Source organism: Poromitra crassiceps (assembly GCF_964638095.1).
Source record: "Poromitra crassiceps genome assembly, chromosome: 17".
Classification (NCBI taxonomy): Eukaryota; Metazoa; Chordata; class Actinopteri; order Beryciformes; family Melamphaidae; genus Poromitra; species Poromitra crassiceps.
The window spans coordinates 18,857,080-18,883,974 of record NC_139635.1 but is presented as its reverse complement, the minus strand read 5'-3'; the positions used below and the strand labels follow the sequence as shown (position 1 = coordinate 18,883,974).

Genomic DNA, 26,895 nt, shown 5'->3' with positions numbered 1-26,895 from the left:
TGACTAACTGTCTGTCTGTCTGTCTGTCTGACTGACTTTCTGTCTGTCTGTCTGTCTGTCTGACTGACTGACTGTCTGTCTGTCTGTCTGACTGACTGACTGACTGTCTGTCTGTCTGTCTGTCTGTCTGTTTGACTGTCTGTCTGACTGACTGACTTTCTGTCTGTCTGTCTGTCTGTCTGACTGACTGAGTGTCTGTCGCTGCGTTTAGGACGCGTTAGGACAGGAAAATGACATTGGGGAGTGAATAGCTTTACTGCTGCTGGCTGTAGCCTCCAAAGACAGACAAAACCTCAAGATCAACGCTGTCTGTGATGGTTTTCTTGAAGCCTGTAGTTGAAGCCTGTAGTTTTGAAGCCTGTATCTTTGAAGCCTGTAGTTTTGAAGCCTGTATCTTTGAAGCCTGTAGTTTTGAAGCCTGTAGTTTTGAAGCCTGTAGTTGTAAAGCCTGTAGTTTTGAAGCCTGTAGTTGTGTCGTGAAGCCTGTAGTTGTAAAGCCTGTAGTTTTGAAGCCTGTAGTTGTGAAGCCTGTAGTTGTGAAGCCTGTATCTTTGAAGCCTGTAGTTTTGAAGCCTGTAGTTTTGAAGCCTGTATCTTTGAAGCCTGTATCTTTGAAGCCTGTAGATTTGAAGCCTGTATCTTTGAAGCCTGTATCTTTGAAGCCTGTAGATTTGAAGCCTGTAGTTTTGAAGCCTGTAGTTTTGAAGCCTGTAGTTTTGAAGCCTGTAGTTTTGAAGCCTGTAGTTGTGAAGCATGTATCTTTGAAGCCTGTATCTTTGAAGCCTGTAGTTTTGAAGCCTGTATCTTTGAAGCCTGTAGTTTTGAAGCCTGTAGTTTTGAAGCCTGTAGTTGTGAAGCCTGTATCTTTGAAGCCTGTATCTTTGAAGCCTGTAGTTTTGATGCCTGTAGTTTTGAAGCCTGTAGTTTTGAAGCCTGTAGTTTTGAAGCCTGTATCTTTGAAGCCTGTATCTTTGAAGCCTGTATCTTTGAAGCCTGTATCTTTGAAGCCTGTATCTTTGAAGCCTGTATCTTTGAAGCCTGTAGATTTGAAGCCTGTAGTTTTGAAGCCTGTAGTTTTGAAGCCTGTAGTTTTGAAGCCTGTAGTTTTGAAGCCTGTAGTTGTGAAGCCTGTATCTTTGAAGCCTGTATCTTTGAAGCCTGTAGTTTTGAAGCCTGTATCTTTGAAGCCTGTAGTTTTGAAGCCTGTAGTTTTGAAGCCTGTATCTTTGAAGCCTGTATCTTTGAAGCCTGTATCTTTGAAGCCTGTAGTTTTGAAGCCTGTAGTTGTGAAGCCTGTAGTTTTGAAGCCTGTAGTTTTGAAGCCTGTATCTTTGAAGCCTGTATCTTTGAAGCCTGTAGTTTTGAAGCCTGTAGTTTTGAAGCCTGTAGTTTTGAAGCCTGTAGTTGTGAAGCTTGTAGTTTTGAAGCCTGTAGTTGTGAAGCCTGTATCTTTGAAGCCTGTAGATTTGAAGCCTGTAGCCTGTAGTCAGCTAGAATTAGCTAAATATATTTTCTGTGAAGCCCTCTGAGACATGCTTGTGACTTAGGACTATATAAATAAACTTGACTTGACTTGACTAGTTGTGAAGCCTGTAGTTTTGAAGCCTGTATCTTTGAAGCCTGTAGTTTTGAAGCCTGTATCTTTGAAGCCTGTATTTTTGAAGCCTGTAGTTTTGAAGCCTGTAGTTTGGCATTTTGCCCGCTGTCATCGTGTCATTGTGTAGCTTGCGCGAGACAGCACGAGACCGGGGGTTTCCCACAGAGCCGCCTGCTATTGGTCGGTGAACTGGACAAGCGACCTGTCAATCACGCCCAAAACAGTCTTATTTATTCATGGTCTATTTGACTCTAAACAGGTGAGTTATATAAAACATTCACCCCACCATACAGTTGTCATGAAAGGTGACATTAGCTATACAGACCAAAACCAGGCTGTAAACAGGTTTGATTACACTCAAGACAGGTGTTTTAACATGGGGGTGAATTGACTCGCTCTTGCAGCCAGCTTCAAGTGGCCATTTGAGGAATTGCAGTTTTTGCTACTCCTGCGATGCGGAAGTAGAAATCTGGCCCTTGGGATATTATGACGCGTTTCCAGCCTGAGTTAACTCTTATGCGTCTCTCCCTCACACTACTTTTGCCTGGCCACTTTTGGTGTCTCCAAAAACAACGCGAGCGATTAAATTATAGACTACAACAGCAATTGGGCTACCATAATCTGACCATTACTGAATTTAGTTCATTGATACAAACAATTCAAACTAACCCATTTGAACCCATTCCAATTGACAAAAGAAGAGTTGAACAAACATGGGTCAAGTAACCCTGGGCGACCCCCTGGTCTTTGGTCTGAAAATGCTATTTAGTAAATAGATCAGTTTTTGGCGAGGTCGTACATCAGGAAGTTCTTAAATACAGCAGTGATTAAATGAGCTGCGTGACACACACAGCAAGCACAGCCGCAATCGCTGTATTCACCCTCTACAATCAAATGTCCAGGAGTTTGATCTGTGTGGAGAGATATCGACAGCCGAGCGAGAGTTACAGTCCGCAGCAGCAGTGTTTCTGTCCCCCCCCCCACAGCTTTCTGCCTGTCAGCATGGAAAAGTCTCCGAAATGGCCTTTAGACTTTTAGTTGGGGGCGTGACGTCAACCGGTGAATTCTTAGTTCCCAGTACAACTGGAATGCGGCATTTCTCCACATCTTTCCCTCCCCCCCCCCCCCCCCCCTCCCTTACTCGTTTACACTTCTCTCTTTCACCGCCTGTCTCCTTCACACTGAGTGTGTTTACATGCACACAATAAACAGATAACTACTGCATAATCAGGTAACTGGCAATAATCTGATTTCCGCGTTTACATGACCACTTGATAATCAGGTGACTCTAGAAATCCCATAATAAACGGTTTATTAATGTATACCTCCCTCCCTCTCCCCACCGCTCCCCCCCCCCTCTCTCTCTCTTTCTGCCCCACACCTTTCTGATTGTCTCACCCGTTTTTCTCTCTCTCTCTCTCTCTCTCAATCTCGCTCTTTGTCTCACCCTCTTTCCCATCTCTTTATCTTCCTCTGTCCCCCCTTTGTCTCTCTACTCACCCTCTCTTTCATTTGTACGTACGCCTCTCTCTCTCTCTCTCTCTCTCTCTCTCTCTCTCTCTCCCCTCTCCATTCTCGGCGGTGCCCGCACGCCCGTCTTTCCAGCATTCTTTTCTTTCTTTTTATTGGGGTTTTCAGGTTGAAGTAACAGAAAAGAAAACGTGTACTGAGGTTGTCACATCGATGCATTGATTAAGTGGTTACCTGTTACTCAGATACAGGGTTACATTCCATAGTGTCGTAGCTCATCCATTTCATCCAGTATTTTATATACTGTTCAATCATATCTCAGTCTCAGAGAAAAAGTCAGTCTTTCCAAACCGTGGATTTTGCTGATGACAATTGAGATCCAGTCGTCCTTTGATGGCGGAGATGTCTGGAGCCATTTCCGTGTAATGGCTCTCTATAGCCACCAGAAGCACTTTATAAAGATAGTCATCCTGCACCATAAGACTGTCTGGAACTCTGCCCAGGTATAAGGTGAGAAAGGAGCAGTCCATTTCAGTCCCCAAGATGACCCTTCATTCTTTCGCCATCTCTTCCCAAAAGCTTTGGACTACAGAGCATCTCCAAAACACATGAAAGTGGTCGTCTGCCATAGATTGACCACACTTCCACGACCAGAACCCCCCTGCTTGAATTTCAATTTTGGGGTCACTAATGGCTCATTTCCACCACGTATAACAGCACAGTACAGCTCTACTCGATCTGGTCTTACTCGGCTCTACTTGATATAGACTCTGTTTCCATAGCAAGTTTACTCGCCTCCGCCCACACCTGGTCGTCATAGGGACCGCATATCTGCCCTCCGCCCATAGCCGAAGTAGGCAATAACGTATAACGTTAAAATTAAATCCATACACGGAACTGATTATGAAATACTGGTGCCTCTAAATGACCTACAGTGTACATGGGCAAATGTGACAATCGGCCAGGAGAATGGATATCACTTTGTTGTTACTCAAGCTCACATGCATGCATTGCGCGGGGGACGGGAGAGGCGCTACGGGGAGAACCCCAGCGGCAACTCACCAGGCAAGACCGCGGCTTCGCTAAACCCCCGCCTGCGGCCTAGCAGACTTTTTCCTCTCTCAAAACAATTGAAAACCACCGTCATGTTAAAGCTGAGCAAGGAGATCGATTTTATTTCACCAGAGCCGAAGGCAGCAACACAAAAGAAATAACTTCTGGAAATAACAGAAGAGAAGGTAAGCCCCACTAAACTGGTATCCAGCATTGACAGTAGATGCCTACAGTAAACACGATTCTGCCTGACCAATCAGTCGTCTGCAGTGTTTTCACGTCACCGTATGGTACCAGGTCCACAGCCCTAGAACCTCAACAGAGCAGGGACCAAAAGCAGCACGACTCAACCCCGACTCAACCCGGGCTGTCCACGTTTTTGATCGGTGGAATGAGACAAAAAAGATAGACGAGCTGTGCGGGGCCGCGTTGATACCAGCGGTGGAAATGGGCCAAAAGTGTCGTATTCTTCTTCTTCCAGGAGAATTCTCGCCAGGGTCTGTCTAGAGTTGGTGGTTCTAGTCAGACTAGGGCTGGGTTAAAAAAATCGATTCTCCGATTTTTAATCGATTTTTATTTTAATCCTCGATTATCGATTCATATGTCCAGAGATCGATTTTTTAATTATTATTATTATTATTATTATTATTATTATTATTTTAATAAACAGGCTAAAATATTATGCTGTGTGTGGTAGTTGAAACATAGTTTCAAGTTGACGTTTATTTGTGTTTGTAGTTGAAACAAAAACATAAATACTGTAGGCTACATGAATGGAAATGTTTGATCATTAATATCTACTTTTAGAAATTATATAGGCTGAAATCAAATCACTGTGCATAATAGACCCTTCTCACGGGGGCCATTTTGTGTCGAGAAGCCAGGGTAAACACAGGTGCAAGCAAAACACTAATGAGGGTTTCCAAATTCCAATCATGGAAGTTGGAAACCCTCATTAGTGTTTTGCTTGCACCTGTGTTTACCCTGGCTTCTCGACACAAAATGGCCCCCGTGAGAAGGGTCTATCGTGAAAGTGTCTTTATTGACAGATGAAAAGGCTGTTATTTACCCTTTGTCACCACCTGGTGAGTAAATATATGTGTAACTAAAACCATTAAAATTGACAACAGGTCTGCAACTTTTTTTCCCCGTGTATCTACTTGGCTGGTTGGGAACCCCTGTGTTACATAACTGGACATGTAATTCAGGGTACAGATCAAAAAACATTTTGAAACATATTGAAATCGATCGAATCGGAATCGAATCGAATCGAAATTAATCGATTCGCAACCTTGTGAATCGGAATCGAATCGATTCTTGAAATTTGAACCAATACCCAGCTCTAAGTCAGACCCTCCCAGATGTCCAAACCATTCCTCATCAGATATCTCCAGGCCCGACTCCCTCTCCCATTTGTGTTTGACCTGAACTGTGGCGTTGTTTTTAGCATTTTGTAGTCTGTTATATATAGTTGTGAAACAAGATGTTTATTATCGCTGATTCTGTATGCATCAGTGAATAATATTAATCAGATTATGTTCATTAACTTCAATTTGTTTGATTTCTGTATTAAAATGTCGTTCCAGCATTCTGCTTGCTTTTTGATCCCTGTGCCTGTTGTCTGCATAGTGTTGCGTAACAAGAGGGTTTCCCCCTCCTCCGCTCAGATACAGGATAATCCACCATGCCCCGCCCACCCCGCCAAAAAGCCCCACCCTCAATTACCCCCCCCCCCCATTTTTTTTTACTCTGGTAATAACGTTGTGCATTCTCGGCCGGCTGTGGCGATGCCGTGCAGCCAAACAGATCTACAAACATGTAGGCTACCATAGCCTAGTCACATTTTGAAGGACTCAGCTCACCGTCCGCGGCTAAACGTTCTTCCAGGTTTATCGACTCGTGACAAAAGCTCCTCGTCTGTCTCCTGTCTGTCGATTGTCATCCAACTGATCTCAGTCCGACGTGTGGATATTATTTGAATTGAACGAAATCTGCATATCACAGCAGCCTGGACTATTGGGCTTGGCAGACCCGAGTTCTGCTTAATAAGATGAAAACCTTAGGTGTAGGCTAATTAATTAATGTGTCCCTCAACAGCCACGTGTCTTAACAAAGTGTCCCTGAGCAGGACACTGACTGAACTCACACACACACACACACACACACACACACACACACACACACACACACACACACACACACACACACAAACAAACACGGACACTGACTGAACCCACACTTCTAGTTTCCTTTTTTTTCTCCAGATTTTTCTCCCCAATTGAACTTTGTCAATCCCCCCTGCTGTCCACTCCCTCTGTGGATCTGGCGAGAGTTGTACTAGACTAGCACCATGCTTCCTCCTCTGATACATGTGCAGTGGCCAGCCGCTTCTTGTCACCCGACAGCAAGGTGTTTCACCGGCAGGACGTGGCGCGTGGGGGGGATCACACCATTCCCCCCAGTTCCCCTCCCCCCCGAACAGGCGCCCCGACCGACCAGAGGAGGCACTAGTGCAGCGACCAGGACTCAGACCCCACCGGCTTCTCACCCGCAGACACGGCCAATTGTGTCTGTAGGAACATCTGACCAAGCAGGAAGTGCCGCTGCCGGGAATTGAACCCGGGTCTCCGCGGATGGTGGGCGAGTGCTGTTACCTCTAACTACCCAGACGCCCAGAGTTTGTGATCTGCAGCAGATGGTGGAGGGAGAGAAAAAACACTTCCAACATGTTGATCGTCTTTAATCAACTCAAAGACCTCAGGAAGGCGAAGGGGAAACAAAAGCATTTCTGGGGAAATGTGGTCTAATGTGGATTAATGTCCACACAGTGGCATTTTATAATTTCCTTCACAGCACTTCAACGTGCTAGCTGAGCACAAAGCCATTGACTTTTTTCCAAAATTGGTCAAAGTACGAGGCTAAAGCGTATGTTTGCTTAACATAGGTTCATCATTCTGTACAATAGTGTTTTGTGAAAAATGATAATTTCGAGTACTGTGAGTAATGTGACTAAGAACTAAAATATAGTACGATACAGAAATGGCTCTATCTCATTTATATCAAATACTTGGATTCAAAACAACTTCAATTTCAACATGCAGTGAGCCAGTGCAAATCTGATATTTAGCATGTCAAATTAATGTTATATACTTTGTAATATACTTTTGTTTAAAGAAAAAAATTAATTTATGCAAATTTGCAATCGCCCACCGCCAGCAATCAGCGCGAAAGCGAAAGCGTTTTCGCCAATCCATTCTACAGTATGAGAATGGTTTCATCGCGCGTTCCCCTGCAGTTTTGGCTCTGCTTTTTCTAGTTTGGAGAGCACTGTCGCCACTTAGTGGGTCGGTGGAATGGGTTGTACACGTTCGGTGGCTCCCATATTTATATAGGAGATGTAAAAGGCTTAGATGCACGTCCCACCGTCAAATTTTTTTTTTTTTTTTTTTGACGTATTAACACGTCATTGGCAGTCAACCGTTGGATTTTTTTTGACGTATCAACACGTCATTGGCAGTGAACGTGTTAAGACATGATAAATATGGGAATCACATTTTTTTTTTTTTTTTTTCGTGTGTACTGTACCCAAGTTTCCCCCTGTAACAGAAAAAAGTCTGCTGGGCTTTTATACTAAATATTTTAATAACAAAAAGCTTTTGCACACCTAGGCTCAACAGGTGCGTCGGAGAAGGGCAAAACCCGACACAGTACCAGGTACCTGGTACTGGTAATAACAATTTTTTTAAATATTTGTTAGCCATTAGTGGGTTAATATGGAGAAAAGCAAACAATGCCACTCCGGTATGAGATGGAGGCGACCAATCGTCTCCATTATGCCCTCAGTTGTTTACTTTTTAATCTGTTTATTGTCATTTTTCAGATAGACACAAGACGCCAATACAAATCTCTTATCCAGGAAAAGTTCAATAAAATACATAAACATTCCAAATAAGGCATGTAAGTAAAAGATAAACGGAATTTGAGAAGAAAACACTGTCACCAATACCCTAGTAAGAGTACACTCTTATATGACCACTAATTACAGAATGGAAATCCTCACGAGTAGTCTGCTCCCAAAGTCAACCCTCCCACCATTTTCCAGAACCTGTCCGTTTTTACTCTCAAAGTCAACTTGATCTTTTCCATTTTTAAATGAAACACAACATCTTGAATCCACCTGATGTGGGAAGGAGGTTGTGGGCTTTTCCACTTCAACAGAACGAGTCACGAGACGACGTGACAGCAGCAGGGTGGGAATAACACAGAGGCCATGGCGTCTGTTGCCCCTCCGTCTGGCCGTGATGCCCTGAGATCCCTAAAGGCCACCTTGGCAGTGCCCTGCTAGCAGCATGCTACTGTCAGCTGCTTTAAAATCAGTTTAATGTAGCTGCCCTATGCAAAGGATGTGTAAATGGCTCATTTTAACTCACATTTCAGAAAAATCACTCTTGACGATGTCAATAGAGCAATTGCCTTTGAGCCCTGGCATGTGGCTTTGTGCCCTAACAAAAATGGCCTTGCCCCTAAAATGACGAAATTCCCATGCCCAGGGTTGTAAAAACAACTTCCCTGTGTAAGAAAACAAAGCAAAGACTATACTTTTTTTTGCCGGTTAAGATCTTTTGGTGCTAGTAAACAGATTCTTCTAATATATTTTTTACCTCAGTGATTATGAGTGTTTTACAGTACTGCAGTACCACCTGGTATGGATGCCTGTCTGTTACCTTAAAATCACAACTACTAAGACAGATGAATATTTGTTCAAAAATTGTTGGTAAACCACTGCATAGTCTATATGAGTCTACATACGTCAACAGTGTACTGAGGTTAGCTAGAAATATTGCCTCAAACACTAATCATGTGCTACATGAAGAATATGAACTCCTGCCGGTCAGACAGTCACTCCTGAAGGTCAGACTAAGAAAGTCCTTTATACATCAGTCGATCCTGAGGCTTACCGGTAATCAAGAACATGGCCGAGGGTCAGTGGAGCAGTGACCAGTGCTCTCTGTGTGCTGTATGTGTGTATGTATCTTTGTATTTTTGGTTTTGTTCTCTTTGTCATGTGTTTTGTATGTGGGACTGCCGCTGTCTTGCAAGACAAATTTCAGTGTGAACTGACAATAAAGTATATCATATGATATCGTATTGTACATTATACATATCTGATGACCAGTCGGAATGTTCAGGTCTCACACTAAATAAGCCAATAATAAAGCGTGTGGTTCAATAGAAATATTACAGATGTCACTTACACCCCATTTACATCTGGTTTTTAAATGCGACCTGTATCCGGATAAGTTATCTGGATAGAGGTTGCATTTAAAAACCAAGTGTAAATGGGGTGAAAGAGATCTGAACACAATGTGAGCCGGACTACCTACAGATGTGGTCAGGCATATCTGATCACATTCTGATCACGATGCGTTTACACACCTTGCGTTAACGTGTGTTTTTCCTTATCCAGATAACATCCAGATAACCTATCTGGATACAGGCCACATTTCAAAACCAGGTGTAAAATGGGGTGTTAGGGACTTAAAAACTTGCCACCCAGAAGGCCTGAAGGCTGGAGCATGTCCACAGCATGTGTAACAGAGTGGCTGGTTCACATTTGCACCTATCACAAGTGGAGGTTGGTGTCCTGATAGATCTTGACTTGGCCCGTTTGGCTTTCGTAAAGTGGAGACGGTGGACCACCTTGAACTTAGTCTCGGCTCCCAGACGTTTGGAAACGTCTGGGAATTTCACTGTCAGAAACTGTCTGTCCGAGCCCGGCGAGAACGGCCGGCAGCAGACACGCCTACATTTATTATTAGAATTTTATTTGGTAGCGGCAATGCAATGTTTCATAGTTCCAATATAGAGCAAGACACCGATGTGCTGCAAAGAGAGTTTATACCTGTTGTTTATTTTACAATAATGTTTCCTACCCGGAAGTGGTCCGCTTGCTACTGTGAGTCATCAGCAGGCTCTGTAACGTTAGCCTCGGGAGTCTGGCTTATCGCTGGGGGAAAGACCTCTAGCCGCCGGGGCCGGATAAAACACGTCCTATTAACAGGTTATGTTTGTTTCTAAGTGATTAATATGTTTCTCCGCAAACGCGGCGATGTTTTGCGAGACACCGGTTCTGCATGAGCGTCACTGCCCCCAGAAAGCAGGCCCGCCCACAACACTCATGATTGGTTCTCCGATGCAAGGCTTCCAACAGCGCCACCTAACGTTATGCAAAGATTTAAATAGTAATATTCTCAGTCTTACAGGAGTGAAACGGATTAAGACTGAGGGCTGAGTCTACCTTGAACTAGTCCCTTAAAAAACAGACGGTTGGCTCTCGCAATTTTCGTCTGTACTTCAAGCAGGGAAAAATCCTGGGGGGGGAATAATGAGCGATGATAGGCGGATATCCCGGATGTCCCGCCCGTTAGGCGGGACATCTCGTATCTCCAATCACCTGCATCGGTTGGAACTTCCTCCGGTCTGAAGCGTTTTTTCCCCCCAATTTCCTTTGTCCATGTTCTGTGGGCGTGAATGACAGACTGTCTAAGCTGCATTCGCAGCAGACTGTAGATGAGACAGTCTGGCTTGAGAGACTAAAGCCCAATTTATGCTTTGTCTGCTGACACTTTTGAAACGGTCGGCGACAGAAATGAGGACTTGAGTCGACACTTTCAAGTGTCGGCGAGCAGCAGCGTCTGCTGCCTGGTGAAATGTCTAGTGTCGCTGACTACGTCACGATGTGTCGCGCAAGTCTGATTGGCTATATAGACGGCACCTGCTTGATTTCCTTGTTTTGGTTTTCACTCGATTGAAATGAATGAACGTGTCTCCGCTATTTTTATCAGCCTGTCCTTGATGTATGACTTTGTGAAAATCACAAAGAACATTGTGCATTTCCCAGAGCGAGAGGAGGTGAGTTGTGTGTCGTTTATAGTACGTTACATCTTGCCCCCCGAGGTGGTTTCACTGTGCATTCCATTCCCTCTCTTGCCTTGGCTGCATTGATGGTGGCTGTCTGCAGCGTTCGGGTGTCACGTGGCGGTTGAACGAGGCGAACATTCACTGAAGTATAAATGCAACACCATGAGCGACAGTTTCTTTTTCGTCTGCGACCATGTGCTGAGCGACACTTTCTAATAAGTATAAATTAAGCTTAATAACCTTAAACTGGATAAGCCCATACCTACTACACCAAGTGCAGGAACGCACCTGTTCTAATGTCCCATCCCAGACATCATTTTAAGAGGGGGGGGGGGGGGGGGCACCTAGTTCCTGTTCCCAGGTGGTCCCTGAGGTGGTTTACTCAATTGTTGACGAATTCATTTGGAAAATGCTGCATGTAGAATGTGTCAGAGCAGCGTTGACATGGACCCTTGTCCTGCCATGTCCTCCTCATGGCCGCATGGCGCTCACGGCACTAAAGTCTTCATCAGATAACACTCAGGCAAGCTCCAGTGCCTGGCTGTGCCTGCCGGGAGGTTTGAAAGCCACTGGATTTTTTCGCTTTCTGCGTCGGCCAAAGGAATTTAAAATGTTAATCCTCCTCTTATTTGAGAAATCTTATTCCTAGCCTCATGATCGGCGGCCCCTTCATAGTGCGGTCATATGATCTGCACACATAACCCACACATGACCTTTTGTGCCTCCCTTGTTAATACTAGATTAGTTTGATTCCAAGTCGGGTTAACGAGTTTAAGCAAATGTGATCTAATTAGGATAATACGATCATTTGTGATGGTTGGCTGAAGAACGTTTGGCTCCAACTTTGTACTTTGTACTCCTTGTTTAAAGTCCAGAATTTGACACAGTTTGCTATATTTAGCTAAATCAGATGAGATGTTGCCAATCACGTGCCTAGGCTGCAGGGATGGAATGGTGCCTAGGCTGCAGGGATGGAATGGTGCCTAGGCTGCAGGGATGGAATGGTATCAGGACACAAAATGCTCAATTATTGAGGAAAAATGGAGAGAGAGAGAGAGAGCCTGGCAGCCAGGTAGACACAGGCTGATGATCATTCTCCACACGTTAGTCTGGCTCCTGTGGTTTCCTCAGTCAAAGTCATGTGTGTGTGTGTGTGTGTGTGTGTGTGTGTGTGTGTGTGTGTGTGTGTGCGCGTGCGTGTGATCAGATTCCTGTCGTCCATGTAGGAAAAAGGCAGGGCAGCACAAAAAAGACTTATTGAGGAAAAATCCAGGAAATATTTGCTCTTCTCCTCCTCTGTCCTCATCTCTCATATCTCCGTTTCTCCTCCCCTCAGCCATCATGTATGTGATGGGAGCCCTGGGGCCGGCGGCTGGTTATCTCCTGGGAGGAGTTCTCATCGGCTTCTACGTCGATCCAAAGACCGTCGTCAACATCGACCAGAGCGACCCGCGCTTCGTCGGCAACTGGTGAGACCAACCGCCCTGCTTGACTGTGTGTGTGTGTGGGAAGTGTGTAATATGCACATTTGCATTTGAGGATATATTTATATTATATATCATATTTCCATCTGTAAATCCGGTATAATATGTGAGATGCAATTATGAATCCCAATGATGCTGAGAAAAACGTTCAAAATCCTTAGTACTAACATTTAACTAGCCTGTACTCCACTACTGTACTGTACAGTACAGTCAACCTAGTGACGTTAGCGCTCAAGATGGCGGCGGCATGCTAGGCTACAAGTGTAGTGGCACAACAAAAGGCATTTTCCAAAAAAAAAAATCAAAACAATGGCTTACTTTTATAATGTTATTTTATTGTAGTACATCTCACTACTAATTTATAATAACGCAAGAGTTTGCGCGGCCCCCGATTTCTCAACTGTCGAGCGGGCGAGAGCTGCGTCTGCGACAGGGCAAAGCTCAACGGGGCACGATAGAAATGAGCCCCTGCTGGTTGAGCAGGCGAGCCAGCGAGGGACGCTATAAAGGAGCGCACGAATCACGTGATATTTCTCGTCTTATCCATACACAAAGCTCTGTGTAGTAGGTACATGTATATTTCGTGGTTTCATGTCCTCTTTAAGCGGTGTATTTAACCCCGCCCCCCTGGTGTGGTCTGGCAGGTGGAGTGGCTTCCTGCTGTGCGCGGTGGCCATGCTGCTGGTCATCTTCCCCATGTTCACCTTCCCCAAGAAGCTGCCCCCCCGACACAGGAAGAAGAAGAGGAGGAAAAAGGTCAGCCTGGACGAGCTGTCGAGCGACGACGATGTCCGCAAGGAGAAGAGCAACAACAGCAAGAGCCAGGCCGTCAGCTCCTCCATGGGCTTCGGCAAGGACATCAAAGGTAACGGCTACTGCGTAGGGATGTAACAACACAAGGACATCAAAGGTGATAGCTACTGAGTAGGGATGTAACAACACAAGGACATCAGAGGGAACGGCTACTGAGTAGGGATGTAACAACACAAGGACATCAAAGGTGATAGCTACTGAGTAGGGATGTAACAACACAAGGACATCAAAGGTAACGGCTACTGCGTAGGGATGTAACAATACAAGGACATCAAAGGTAACGGCTACTGAGTAGGGATGTAACAACACAAGGACATCAAAGGTAACGGCTACTGCGTAGGGATGTAACAACACAAGGACATCAAAGGTGATAGCTACTGAGTAGGGATGTAACAATACAAGGACATCAAAGGTAACGGCTACTGAGTAGGGATGTAACAATACAAGGACATCAAAGGTAACGGCTACTGAGTAGGGATGTAACAACACAAGGACATCAAAGGTAACGGCTACTGCGTAGGGATGTAACAACACAAGGACATCAAAGGTGATAGCTACTGAGTAGGGATGTAACAACACAAGGACATCAAAGGTAACGGCTACTGAGTAGGGATGTAACAATACAAGGACATCAAAGGTAACGGCTACTGAGTAGGGATGTAACAACACAAGGACATCAAAGGTGATAGCTACTGAGTAGGGATGTAACAATACAAGGACATCAGAGGGAACGGCTACTGAGTAGGGATGTAACAACACAAGGACATCAAAGGTGATAGCTACTGAGTAGGGATGTAACAACACAAGGACATCAAAGGTAACGGCTACTGCGTAGGGATGTAACAATACAAGGACATCAAAGGTAACGGCTACTGAGTAGGGATGTAACAACACAAGGACATCAAAGGTAACGGCTACTGCGTAGGGATGTAACAACACAAGGACATCAAAGGTGATAGCTACTGAGTAGGGATGTAACAACACAAGGACATCAAAGGTAACGGCTACTGCGTAGGGATGTAACAACACAAGGACATCAAAGGTGATAGCTACTGAGTAGGGATGTAACAACACAAGGACATCAAAGGTGATAGCTACTGAGTAGGGATGTAACAACACAAGGACATCAAAGGTAACGGCTACTGCGTAGGGATGTAACAACACAAGGACATCAAAGGTGATAGCTACTGAGTAGGGATGTAACAACACAAGGACATCAAAGGTGATAGCTACTGAGTAGGGATGTAACAACACAAGGACATCAAAGGTAATGGCTACTGCGTAGGGATGTAACAACACAAGGACATCAAAGGTGATAGCTACTGAGTAGGGATGTAACAATACAAGGACATCAAAGGTAACGGCTACTGAGTAGGGATGTAACAATACAAGGACATCAAAGGTAACGGCTACTGAGTAGGGATGTAACAACACAAGGACATCAAAGGTAACGGCTACTGCGTAGGGATGTAACAACACAAGGACATCAAAGGTGATAGCTACTGAGTAGGGATGTAACAATACAACGACATCAAAGGTAATGGCTACTGAGTAGGGATGTAACAACACAAGGACATCAAAGGTGATAGCTACTGAGTAGGGATGTAACAATACAAGGACATCAAAGGTAACGGCTACTGAGTAGGGATGTAACAATACAAGGACATCAAAGGTGATGGCTACTAAAGGTAATGGCTACTGAGTAGGGATGTAACAATACAAGGACATCAAAGGTGATGGCTACTAAAGGTAATGGCTACTGAGTAGGGATGTAACAATACAAGGACATCAAAGGTGATGGCTACTAAAGGTAATGGCTACTGAGTAGGGATGTAACAACACAAGGACATCAAAGGTGATAGCTACTGAGTAGGGATGTAACAATACAAGGACATCAAAGGTAACGGCTACTGAGTAGGGATGTAACAACACAAGGACATCAAAGGTAACGGCTACTGAGTAGGGATGTAACAATACAAGGACATCAAAGGTGATGGCTACTAAAGGTAATGGCTACTGAGTAGGGATGTAACAATACATGGACATCAAAGGTGATGGCTACTAAAGGTAATGGCTACTGAGTAGGGATGTAACAATACAAGGACATCAAAGGTGATGGCTACTAAAGGTAATGGCTACTGAGTAGGGATGTAACAACACAAGGACATCAAAGGTGATAGCTACTGAGTAGGGATGTAACAATACAAGGACATCAAAGGTAACGGCTACTGAGTAGGGATGTAACAATACAAGGACATCAAAGGTGATGGCTACTGAGTAGGGATGTAACAATACAAGGACATCAAAGGTGATGGCTACTAAAGGTAATGGCTACTGAGTAGGGATGTAACAATACATGGACATCAAAGGTGATGGCTACTAAAGGTAATGGCTACTGAGTAGGGATGTAACAATACAAGGACATCAAAGGTGATGGCTACTAAAGGTAATGGCTACTGAGTAGGGATGTAACAACACAAGGACATCAAAGGTGATAGCTACTGAGTAGGGATGTAACAATACAAGGACATCAAAGGTAACGGCTACTGAGTAGGGATGTAACAATACAAGGACATCAAAGGTGATGGCTACTAAAGGTAATGGCTACTGAGTAGGGATGTAACAATAGATCGCCAGACCGTTACAAATCCATACAAATGTGTGACAATTCTAAATTGCTGAGATGAAAAATGAATCGCCATGCTTTTTTTTCTTCCGTTTTTTTCTAATTTTGTAAAAGTGCTGGATCCTGAAGAGGTAAATTTGCCATTTCACACGCTGAAGAAGGGTTGCTGCCCGCAATGTCCATGTGTCAATAAGAAGTATTCAACTTGGAGTGCTGTCCTTCTCCTTTTCAAAAGATTGACCCCTCTGAAGGAAACATACATTTCTGAGATGAAAGTTATCCCCCCTAGCTCAGTCACGTTTCCCTAGAATATCTTCCTGCTTACTGTATATCCACTTCCATCCGTTGATGGACAGATATCAGACAAGGTTAAACCTCAAAAGCTCCTGCTATATCGACTTATTCTTATTCTGTTTGCTTTATTGGTCCGATATTCAGCGATACTGTCTCTCACATTGTGCTAATGTAGTGCATAGACAGGTGCATAGACAGGTCTGTGGTTGGCTGGACTGGACAGCCTTCTACAAACTAATTGGTCACTGGTTCAGATATCACGATATTTTAGGAATATCACACAGTATATCAAATGTAAATGCAGAATTTAAGCTTATTCTATCCAAGTTGCTCTGGATAAAAGTGTCAGCTAAGTGCCTTAAATGTCATATGAAATGTTGGTGTTCTTTTTTCTTTCTTTCTTTCTTTCTTTCTTTCTTTCTTTCTTTCTTTCTTTCTTTCTTTCCTTCTTTCTTTCTTTCCTTCTTTCTTTCTTGTTCTACTTACTTTTATTGTTTTTCTCTCACCATTTGTCTTTCTTTCTTTGCTCACTCAACTTGGTCGCCAGGGTTAAAAACAATAATAAACTCCCTGCCCTCCTCCAGACCTGCCCAAGGCTGCGGTGAGGATCCTCAGTAACGTGACCTTCCTGTTCGTCAGTCTGTCCTACACGGCGGAGAGTGCCATCGTCACCGCCTTCATCACATTTATCCCCAAGTTCATCGAGTCGCAGTTCGGCATCCCCGCCTCCAACGCCAGCATCTACACCGGTGAGGCCAGACGAACGCCAGTGACCTCACTCGCTCACTCACTTTAAAGCAGGGGTGGGCAACTATTTTTCATGGGGGGCCACATGAGAAACCCAGATTGTTGCTGGGGGCCAAACAAATATTGTCATGCCGTAACCTATGGATGGGCAACTTTGATGATAGAGAGGGCCACAAAAAAATTTCCTCGCTACCAGATTTTGCTGAGGGTTGAACGGCGCCAGCGCGAAAAATTTGGGGCATTTGAAGCCAGGTTTAGAGGAATAACTCATTTTAAATTAACAATTGTGATGTCATTATTCAGTCTTAACCACCAATATTTGATCCTTTTCCTCACTCACTCCTATGTCACCACCTGCTCTTCCTGCAGGGCTTGAAATTAACTTTTTTCACCACCTGCCAATATGGCTGCTAGATTTTAAAATTACCAGCAAATTAGAATTTCCACTAGCCGAAATGTTTTTCTTGAAATAAACCAGAATATGAGTGGGTTAATTTAAGCATAAGTATCAGTAAGTGGCCCGGGATTCTCAAAGCCTGTGTTGAGGGGCACACAAGAACAAAAATGCACTCTTGAAGCTAAATAAATCCAAAACCAACAAGTTAATTATTTAAATTTCTACTTCAATGTAGAACAGTCATTTCTTACACATGAGATTACTTTTAGCCTTTTAGTCATAAATATTATTGAAAGATATTCCATATTCCAGACTGAAATGTTATAACAGAAGAGTATTGCCCAGAATGACATGAACATTTGGACACTTATTCAGCGGGTATATTGCATATTGCGTTCAAGAGCAGTGTAAAAAAAAATATATATATATATATATATATATATATATTTTTTTTTGTTGCAGTTCCATCGCGGGCCACACAGGGGGCGCCGTATGTTGCCCATGTATGCTTTAAAGCATGAGTTCACCCAAAAATGAAAATTCTGTCCTTATCTACTCACGCCAAGGACGGGTGACGTTTTCTAGTCCACAATAACCTCGCGTCACCAGGCTCTCTTTGAGACCGCTTTCAGACAGACACGGTTCTGGTTCTGGCTCCGGCTCCGTTCTGGAGTCTCAGAACCTTGGTGCTTTCTGGCGAACCAGCCCGTGTTCACACCAGTTTAAGCGGAAGCAAAGTGGGAGGACATTATTCGGTAGTCCTTCTTCAGTTTTTTAAGTTTATTCATTATTTGGTCTGGTGTTCGAGTGAACCCAGCCTTGGCCATCTCTTCCGCAAGTTCGGCATACGACTTGCTCTTTCTTGTACTGCTTTCTAGCTTTTCTTGAGATTCGGTAGATGCCCAAATCGCCATTAAACATTTGGTTTCCTCAGGAGACCACTGCAAATTATTTTTCTCCATGTTGTCGCTGCCTTCTTCTCCTTCCTGCTCGTTTTCACAGCCTAGAATGAGACACGCCCACTGATGATGTCACGGTTCTCAAGGAAAAACCAACTATTTTTCGGTTCCGCTGAGAACCAACTTTTCAGGTTCCGAACCAATTCTTTTTGTCGGTCTGAACGCGCCGGCCGGTTCAAATTAGGGTTCGGGGACCGGAACCGGCACGGAGCCCCTGCCGGTGTGAAAGCCCTATGGAGAGAGAGCCTGGTACGCGTTACTCCAGGCAGGAAGACAGAAGAAGACCCGCCCCCGTCTCCGGGTGGTCCTCAGTGTTTTTGTTCCCCCATAGAAATGCAGCAGTAGGCAGCCTAACCTCGCCAGGCACTACGAGTTAGAGGAAAAATAAGAAGCATGGTCATATACCAGACGAAATATTCAAAGAAGTACTTGAAGAAACTTGCCGGATCCATAACATCACGTCTGAACGGAACGCAATAATTGAGCGGAATATTTTCCTGGAGTACAGCACTTTGGTTCCGGGTCTTCCGCCCGGCCGGAAGACCCGGAACTTCACCCAGTGTTGCCAACTCTTTTCCAAGCAAAGTCACTATTGGCTGCTCAGAAAGTTGCTAGAAGTCGCTAGATGACGTCACAATCTAATTAGCATAATTGGTATATGCTATCAAAAAAAAGCATGCCTCGGTGTAGGCGTTGTAATCAGATTGACTGCATGGTTGTAACTCCGCCCACCCGTGCCAGATTCGGCATACGCCCATTAGGAATTAGAAAGAAACCCTATCCTGTTGCGAGAGAAGGGAGAGGAGGGGCTGCACTGAAGCGCTGTGTGTGTCAGACAGGCAGAGAGAAGGGAGAGGAGGGGCTGCACTGAAGCGCTGTGTGTGTCAGACAGGCAGAGAGAAGGGAGAGGAGGGGCTGCACTGAAGCGCTGTGTGTGTCAGACAAGCAATTTATAGATGCTTTTAACTTGACAACAAAAACATTCTAAATTGAACCCCAGCTCCCTGACTGGCAATTCTGTGAAAACCATATATAGGATAAATCTGTTGCGATTCAACTGGATTCAACATATTAACATTGCTTCCTATGATCAGAAAAAGTCTCCTTGGCTAGTCGCTTTTTAGAAATAAAGTCGCCAGGGGGGGGTCTGAAAAATAGCTAGCGACAAAGTCGACAAGTTGGCAACACTGGTTACACCCTGTTTTTAGCTGGAATCTCCACTGTAGCAGGCCCACCACGTCCTGTTCTTCCGTCTTCCTACAGCTACAGTGAAGATTGTAGCTAAAACAGGGTAACAGGTAAATGATGTCTTTTCAAGTCAACTTGGCATCTCAGGGCTTGGATTATGCCAGGCTTTTTATGCTTTTTTCTGTTTTGTTTTACATTTGAAAGTTGATCACCATCTACTTCAATTGTTTAGGAGAATTCTGCAACAGTGTTTTGCTGTGAAACTCCACAAATGTTTTGTGGACTAAAAAACGTCACCCATCGGCATGCGAGTGAGTAGATAATGACTGAATTTTCATTTTTGGGTGAATTTATCCTTTAAATCTCTTATCCTCTCTGAAACCAGTCTGTCTGTTAAAGCACTAGTGTCTGATGCTCTCCAACTGACCCACAGCAAATAAGGTTTATTCAATTCAATTCAATTCAAAATACTTTAATCATCCCTCAAGGGGCAATTCAAGGCAGAAGGTTCATTCATACATTCATACATTCATACCACATGAATACGAGAAGAAGTCAAGAGAACATGTGAATAGGTAGATAGATAAAAAAAAAAAAAAAAAAAAAAATCTTAGGCAGAGAATCTGGAAAATGCAAGACATTTAGAAAACAGACATTCTTTTCATGATTCCCAGAAATTTTATTTGAAGATGTGTTTCTGTACACAGATTCAATAAGGGGTTCCAGCTAGATGCACAGCTACTACTATTTGTTTTTTTCAATATTTTATTTTAAACTTTTTGAACAACATATGAACAAGACAAACAAACTCAGACACAGGTAACAAAGGGGGGGGGGCATATAAGGATGGGGGGGGATACTTTATCGACATTCAGTATTACATCGTGCTACCAGTGGCGTAAGGTGCTTATGTGTTTGCAAGAGGTATTGTGCCCGGAATCCCGCACAGGGGGTCCATGAGAAACCAGCCCGGCGAATCACCCGTCACCCCCAACCTCAACAAGCTAGGCCAGGAATGGCTCCCAAATAACAGAGAATTCCTTAAGTGAGTCGGTCCTCAGGAACCTAAGTCTCTCCATCCGTATAACAGAGGTCATATCCGTCAGCCACAATTGAAAAGAGGGTGAGGAAGTGGACTTCCTTTCCATCAGGATGAGTTTAGCGAGGAGGAGAAGGAGGGCAAGGAGAAGACGACGACACACTGTAGGCCAGAAAGGAGCACGCTCAATTCCTAGTTACGATAGATAAGGATTTTTTTTAAAATCGATATACAGTATATCGCGATATGGCTCACATTTGCAAAATCACATTAAATGTCCAAATCAACGACCCAATATAATGTAACTTTTTTGAACCTTTAATACAGTATAACAGCTTTTAAATCTTAACGGCTTTTAAATCATTTTGATGGTACCTGGATGTAACTCCCATTTCCTTTTGCAGCTCCTTGATTTTAAAAGCTTTCCACTGACAAACTAACGGGACACTTTTATTGTGAAGAATGTATAGGAAGTGAAATGTGTTTTGTCACTAGCTACCTTGATTAGCGGTGTGGTTAGCGACTTGTTTCAATAATACAAAGTCAACAGTTATAAACACTGCAAAAGAGTTAGCAAAGTAGAGAGTACAAACAGAAACAGTCAAATAAGGCTGATATCTGAACGTACAAATGTAGCATAGTTAGCACCTGTAATTACCACTTGTGGCAGCAGATGTGTCTACATGCCCATCCCATGCATGTCATGTTTTATAAGGGAAAAAGTGAACAGCGAGCACACTCCCAAAAATTATACAGTATGCAATTTCGGTGCAGGGCACATGTAGTATCATAGGCACGTAGGCCTTCTTCAGTGGGAAGAAGGCCTACGTGCCGAAACGTGTTTGTTGCTGTGCTGCTGCCCTACCCAGACTAAGGTATTAAAACCTCTAAAAGGACTTTTTTTGAGTGCTGGCTTTTCTGTTATGTTTTATAAGGGACCATGATTGAAACAAGTGTTCACACTTTTCATGTCATCCCTTGGATGTTTGTCATGCATTATCCAGAATAAAGTAATTTATTCATTCATTGAACTGAATGGTAATGTTAGGTGGGATATTAAACAGACATTTTCAAATAATGGTTCAACCATACCAATTTTTGTTTAATCAATTATGCTTGTTAGCATCAGTTTGGACACCCAAATTGCATGTCACAATCATCATATAAAAGGGAGCAAGTGGGCTTTGTCTGTTTGTTTGTTTGTTTACATTTTTGTTCTACTGATGATGTCACAATGTCTATGACATCATCGGTGATGTCATCAGTGACATCCTTATTGACCAAAATCATCTTATGATGCACTGATGCTGATGTTTTTATAAAAGGTAGAGGCAACGGCTTTGGAGCAATCGTGCATGCCAACAGAGCAGGTAAGGCCCTGCAGGGCCAGCTCGGCGAGCTGCAGGGCGTGCGAGGCTGTGTAGCAGCCGATCTAGCGAGCCCGCGCAGCAGGCGAGCCTTGCAATCGAGCGCCTAGTATCCCAAAATCAGCATGAAAAACGATAAACTGAATTATCGCCCAGCCGTACGTACCGCAGACAGGATCCAGACCCAGGATATTTCTGCTCTGTTGGTCTGATCCAGAGCAACAGAGGCTGTCAGCCAGCAGGCCAGCACACATTAATAATACAAAGAACACTGGTCTTCAAATGAAGGGGGAACCTGGGACCCAAAGCCAGAGTGCTGAGTGTGTTCACAAACACACACGTCGGTCACGTCAGGTCCGGTCTGCTGCCATTCGCACGCACTCCACCACCGCTATCCTCGTCCATCCCTTCCAACACCTGATAGCTAGCTAGCACCTAGTCGGTGTAGTTCGGTCAAAAATAGAAAATAGTTCCTACATGAAACTGCTCACCACAGGTCTGTGGAGTATCTTGAGTAACCAGTCATAATTTGTGGAAAGAGACCTTGTTGTTGAGTTTCTCAAATGTATTTTTTGCTGCTTTGAGCATCACAAGCAGAGTGCCATCCAGTTCCATTGCATTGGAGAGAAGACAGAAATCTTTAGGGCCGATATCTCCAACACTCGGGCAACTATCAGAAAATGATCGAGATGGATAAATAACAGTACAGGCGAGAGGAAAAATATGTATTTTGGATTTTTGGGTGAGCTGTTTAAAGCAAATTCAATGCTTCACATAACAACACAAAACATACATCAATTATATATTATATTATCAATTATATTAGTAAAAAATAAAGTAAAACATTAATAGGTGAATAAGGATAATGATCAACAATCCACTTATAAAAGATAAAATGGGTAAAACGAATAGCATTACAAGGCGAAATCCGCACATCTTTCCAGGACAGGTGCGTAGGACAAGGACAAAGCGTTCAGAAATTGCAATAAAGGTTTATTTTGTGACGTTTCGGTCTGACTTCTGACCTTTTTCAAACAACTATTTGAAAAAGGTCAGAGACCGAAACGTCACAAAATAAACCTTTATTGCAAGTTTGGACAGTGCGCGGGACTCTTTTTACAAATTTAAAAACAAATAGCACAAAACCAAAATGTAGAGTAGAGTAATAAATTATTTTGGAAATTTAGTCTAAAAAAAAACTTAAAAAAAAGATTCCGTATGAATCAGACTGCAATAGGGTGGCAGAGTAGCCCCCCGACGTGAAATAAACTGTGACTGAGCTCCAGCTAAATTGTCCAGGTACAAATATGCTTAACTTAACTTAACCTAACTTAAAATAGCCTAACTAACCATCCTGTGTACACAGAATTGTCAGACTAAACTCCGGCATTCTGCTCCAGAAAATGGTACATTATTAAGGTTTGTTTATTAACACGTTCACTGCAAATGACGAGTTGAGTCGTCAAAAAAAAAAAAAAAAAATTTTTGACGGTGGGACGTGGATCAACGCCCCCCACGTCTCCTATAAAATTATTGGAGCCACCGAAGGTGTACAACCCATTCCACCGACCCACTAAGTGGCGACAGTGCCCTCCAAACTAGAAAAAGCAGAGCCAAAACTGCAGGGGAACGCGCGATGAAACCATTCTCATACTGTAGAATGGATTGGCGAAAACGCTTTCGCTTTCGCGCTGATTGCTGGCGGTGAGGGATTGCAAATTTGCATAATAGATTACAGGTGGAACACACTTTGAAACACGCAGCATAAATAAGACCAGAATCGCAAAAGCTTTATCAAAGCTCTCAACCGAAACCGCAAAAAACGAGCGAGCCCATCCAGACTTGCCCAGCGGCCGCCAGCAGACAGGCACAGCAGCAGCAGCAACAGAAACGAGCTTGTGACACGCCCGCTGCAGCCAAGAAGACACACACGGAGGGAGGAGTTTGAAGGAGAGTGGTGTTTCCTGCTGTTATGGAGGAAATTACTGTTCAAAACTATTGTTTAGATGTCTGACGTCTTACTGATGCCAAAAATGAATGGTTAAAGTGACTGTTCTATCGAATTTCACAAAAAGCCATTTATCTCAGAATAAATTTTCAGACGCTGAAACCATGCTGTATTCAACTGCTAATGCTTACATAACTACTAACTCTACAAACTAACTCTTTTAGACAGAGAAAGCACACATTCTATTAGTTCTTTTAAGATATTGTGTGTTCACAAAATCCTAACAGAAAAGAATCCTCGGCTCTTGAAAGATGAGCCAGAATCCTCAAAAAAAAACCTTGGCAGAAGCTAACTACAGTATTGAAAAACGGCTGGCAGTGAATGTGTTAACTGGCCCCTGGCCTCCTATCATTTTTGCAAAAGTGGCCCTCGGGCAAAGCAAGTTGAGTATCCCTGCCTTAGAGTCTAAAGGTCTTTGCACACACACTCCGATTGTTTTCATATGCGTGTTTTTTAATCCGTCATCTGAAAACACAGACGGGTCCCAGCTCGCAAAAATCTATTGACTGATGCGAAAAACGCAATAAAATCGAACCTCGTCCGAAAACTTAAATGACGGACGTAATTGTCGGACTCGGTGTGTCAATGACGATTGACAACACAAATGAGGTCGTATTCTTTTTTTTTTTTCCCGTGCGCCAAATTTCGGACGAAAATACGGACTTTGGTGTTGCAAAAGCTACAACTCTCTCTCTTCCCTCCAGGTCTGATCATCGTGCCCAGTGCGGGCGTGGGCATCGTGCTGGGCGGCTACATCATCAAGAAGCTGAAGCTGGGGGCGAGGGAGTCGGCCAAGCTGGCCATGATCTGCAGCGGCGTGTCTCTGCTCTGCTTCTCCACGCTGTTCATCGTAGGCTGCGAGAGCATCAACCTGGGAGGCATCAACATCCCCTACACCACCGGGTGAGGAGCTGAACAGAGGGGGTTGGGGGTGGGACCATATGAAAATGTCATGACTCGATAATCCTGTTCAAAATCACTGTGATGATCGATATTCATCGCCATCATCAAACTGACTCATAGTCCATAAAACACACAAACACGCAGTTACAAACACACAAAACACAATGAAAAACTATAAAAGGGAATCAATATTATACCAGTATTTCCACATAATTGAATGTTATCTCACGGCACTAAAACAAGGATTCACCATCAGCCTGTTTTAATGGCATTCTGGGGATACATACATTCAGTCGACAGATTTCTCAAAAGCGCCAGAAAAGTGTTGACTCCTCCTGCCTTGCAGAACAAGTCACTTTGCACTACGCCACCTGTTGTTTTGGATATCTCCATGCAGTCATTATTATGCCACTTGGAGCTTGTGGATGCTTGCTTTTTTAAATTAACCCACAAGGGGGCATTATACAGAGGAGTACCATAAGCTCTAAAGAGATTCATCTTAACATAATCAGAACGTGAATAGAATTCCCTTACCAACATGTTAGCTTGTGCATATAACAGCGCTGTATATTTAAGCAATATAGCACGAGAGCAAGTGTGTTGTGGTGAATATATCCCGCTGATAAGCAGTGGGATAACAGCTTATCAGCGGGATATATTCCACAACACACGCTGCTCGAGTGTTATATTGCTTTTATAAAACGGTTTCCAAGTATAATAATATAATAATAATAATACTATAAGTCCGACTGGCATTTTATTCTGATAGAGTCAGTTGAAACACTACTGTAAGGCGGGACCTCTAGCAAGAAGATAGACGTGCGGGTGATTTGATTGGATCGTTCTGGAGACTGAAGTCGACATTGGCCAATCCTGGCGCTTGCTGAGAGCTTTTTGCAAAGGCCGACACCAGAGCCGTATGCCGACACCAAGTAACGTTACGTCTTATTTAGAAATGCGGGGTTAAGAGTGAGGGCGCGCGAGAGAGGGGTTAAGACATTAGCCCGCGTCTATTCTTGTACAAAACATCATTTTCTGCGAAGTATTAGTAAAGTTATAAGCGAAGATCGATTCACAAGGATCTGAAAACTGTCTCCGCCATTTTGTTTTTGAGGTAACCAAAGCCTAAGAGAGTTGCGCCATCATGCGTCTGGCTGCAAGCGAGTAGCTTTTTGTTTTGACACTACTGTAAGGCGGGACCTCTAGCAAGAAGATAGACGTGCGGGTGATTTGATTGGATCGTTCTGGAGACTGAAGTTGACATTGGCCAATCCTGGTGCTTGCTGAGAAGCTGAGAGCTTTCTGGAAAGCCCAACACGGAGCTCGAGCGCAGGGCTGCCTTTTAGTAAGAGAGTTGCCATGGCAACCAATAACCAATGGCCATGGGTTATTGAACTCGGTTACTGGAATTATACAATGGCTGTGAACCAATCAGATTGCTTGATTTGAGAGAGCCGTTTTATAAATATATATAAACATGATGTCTACATGTCATCATCAGCCATTTGATCTGTAATGTCCCAGTGTAGTGTGTATCTGTAGTGTCCCAGTGTAGTGTGTATCTGTAGTGTCCCAGTGTAGTGTGTACAGTGGTAGACACATCAATAAACGTGCCTTACCACAAGCTGTGTATAGACCCTTCTCACGGGGGCCATTTTGGGTCGAAAAGGCAGGGTAAACACAGGTGCAAGCAAAACACTAATGAGGGTTTCCAACTTCCATGATTGGAATTTGGGAAAGCCTCATTAGTGTTTTGCTTGCACCTGTGTTTACCCTGCCTTTTCGACCCAAAATGGCCCCCGTGAGAAGGGTCTATTGACGCGCGGCGGCATTAAAACCCAGGGAGGTGTAGTTGCACCGTTGACCACCAGGTGTCATCTGTGAGCATCCTTGAGAAGTGTTGCCGGGCCAGTTTCATTGACGGGACGTTCGGGAATGCTTTTTCCGACCTTATGTGCATTTATTTATCACATCCTATCGGTGCTAAATAAATGTACATAAAGGGAGCTTTAGTGTGCTGACTTTTTCC

The 26,895-nt window shown here is 43.8% G+C and overlaps 1 protein-coding gene across 1 annotated transcript in view; it reads left to right on the top strand.

The window, feature by feature from the left end:
• The window catches only part of LOC310792233 (solute carrier organic anion transporter family member 5A1-like), a gene marked incomplete at both ends in the record, with an annotated part of 59,930 nt that overhangs the window by 20,497 nt on the left and 12,538 nt on the right, over window positions 1-26,895 (top strand). Inside the window, 4 exons of the mRNA XM_083653961.1 lie at window positions 12,378-12,510; window positions 13,170-13,390; window positions 16,843-17,007; window positions 24,668-24,866. Coding sequence (XP_083510087.1) covers window positions 12,378-12,510; window positions 13,170-13,390; window positions 16,843-17,007; window positions 24,668-24,866 — 718 coding nt within the window. The remainder of the gene's footprint in view (window positions 1-12,377; window positions 12,511-13,169; window positions 13,391-16,842; window positions 17,008-24,667; window positions 24,867-26,895) is intronic.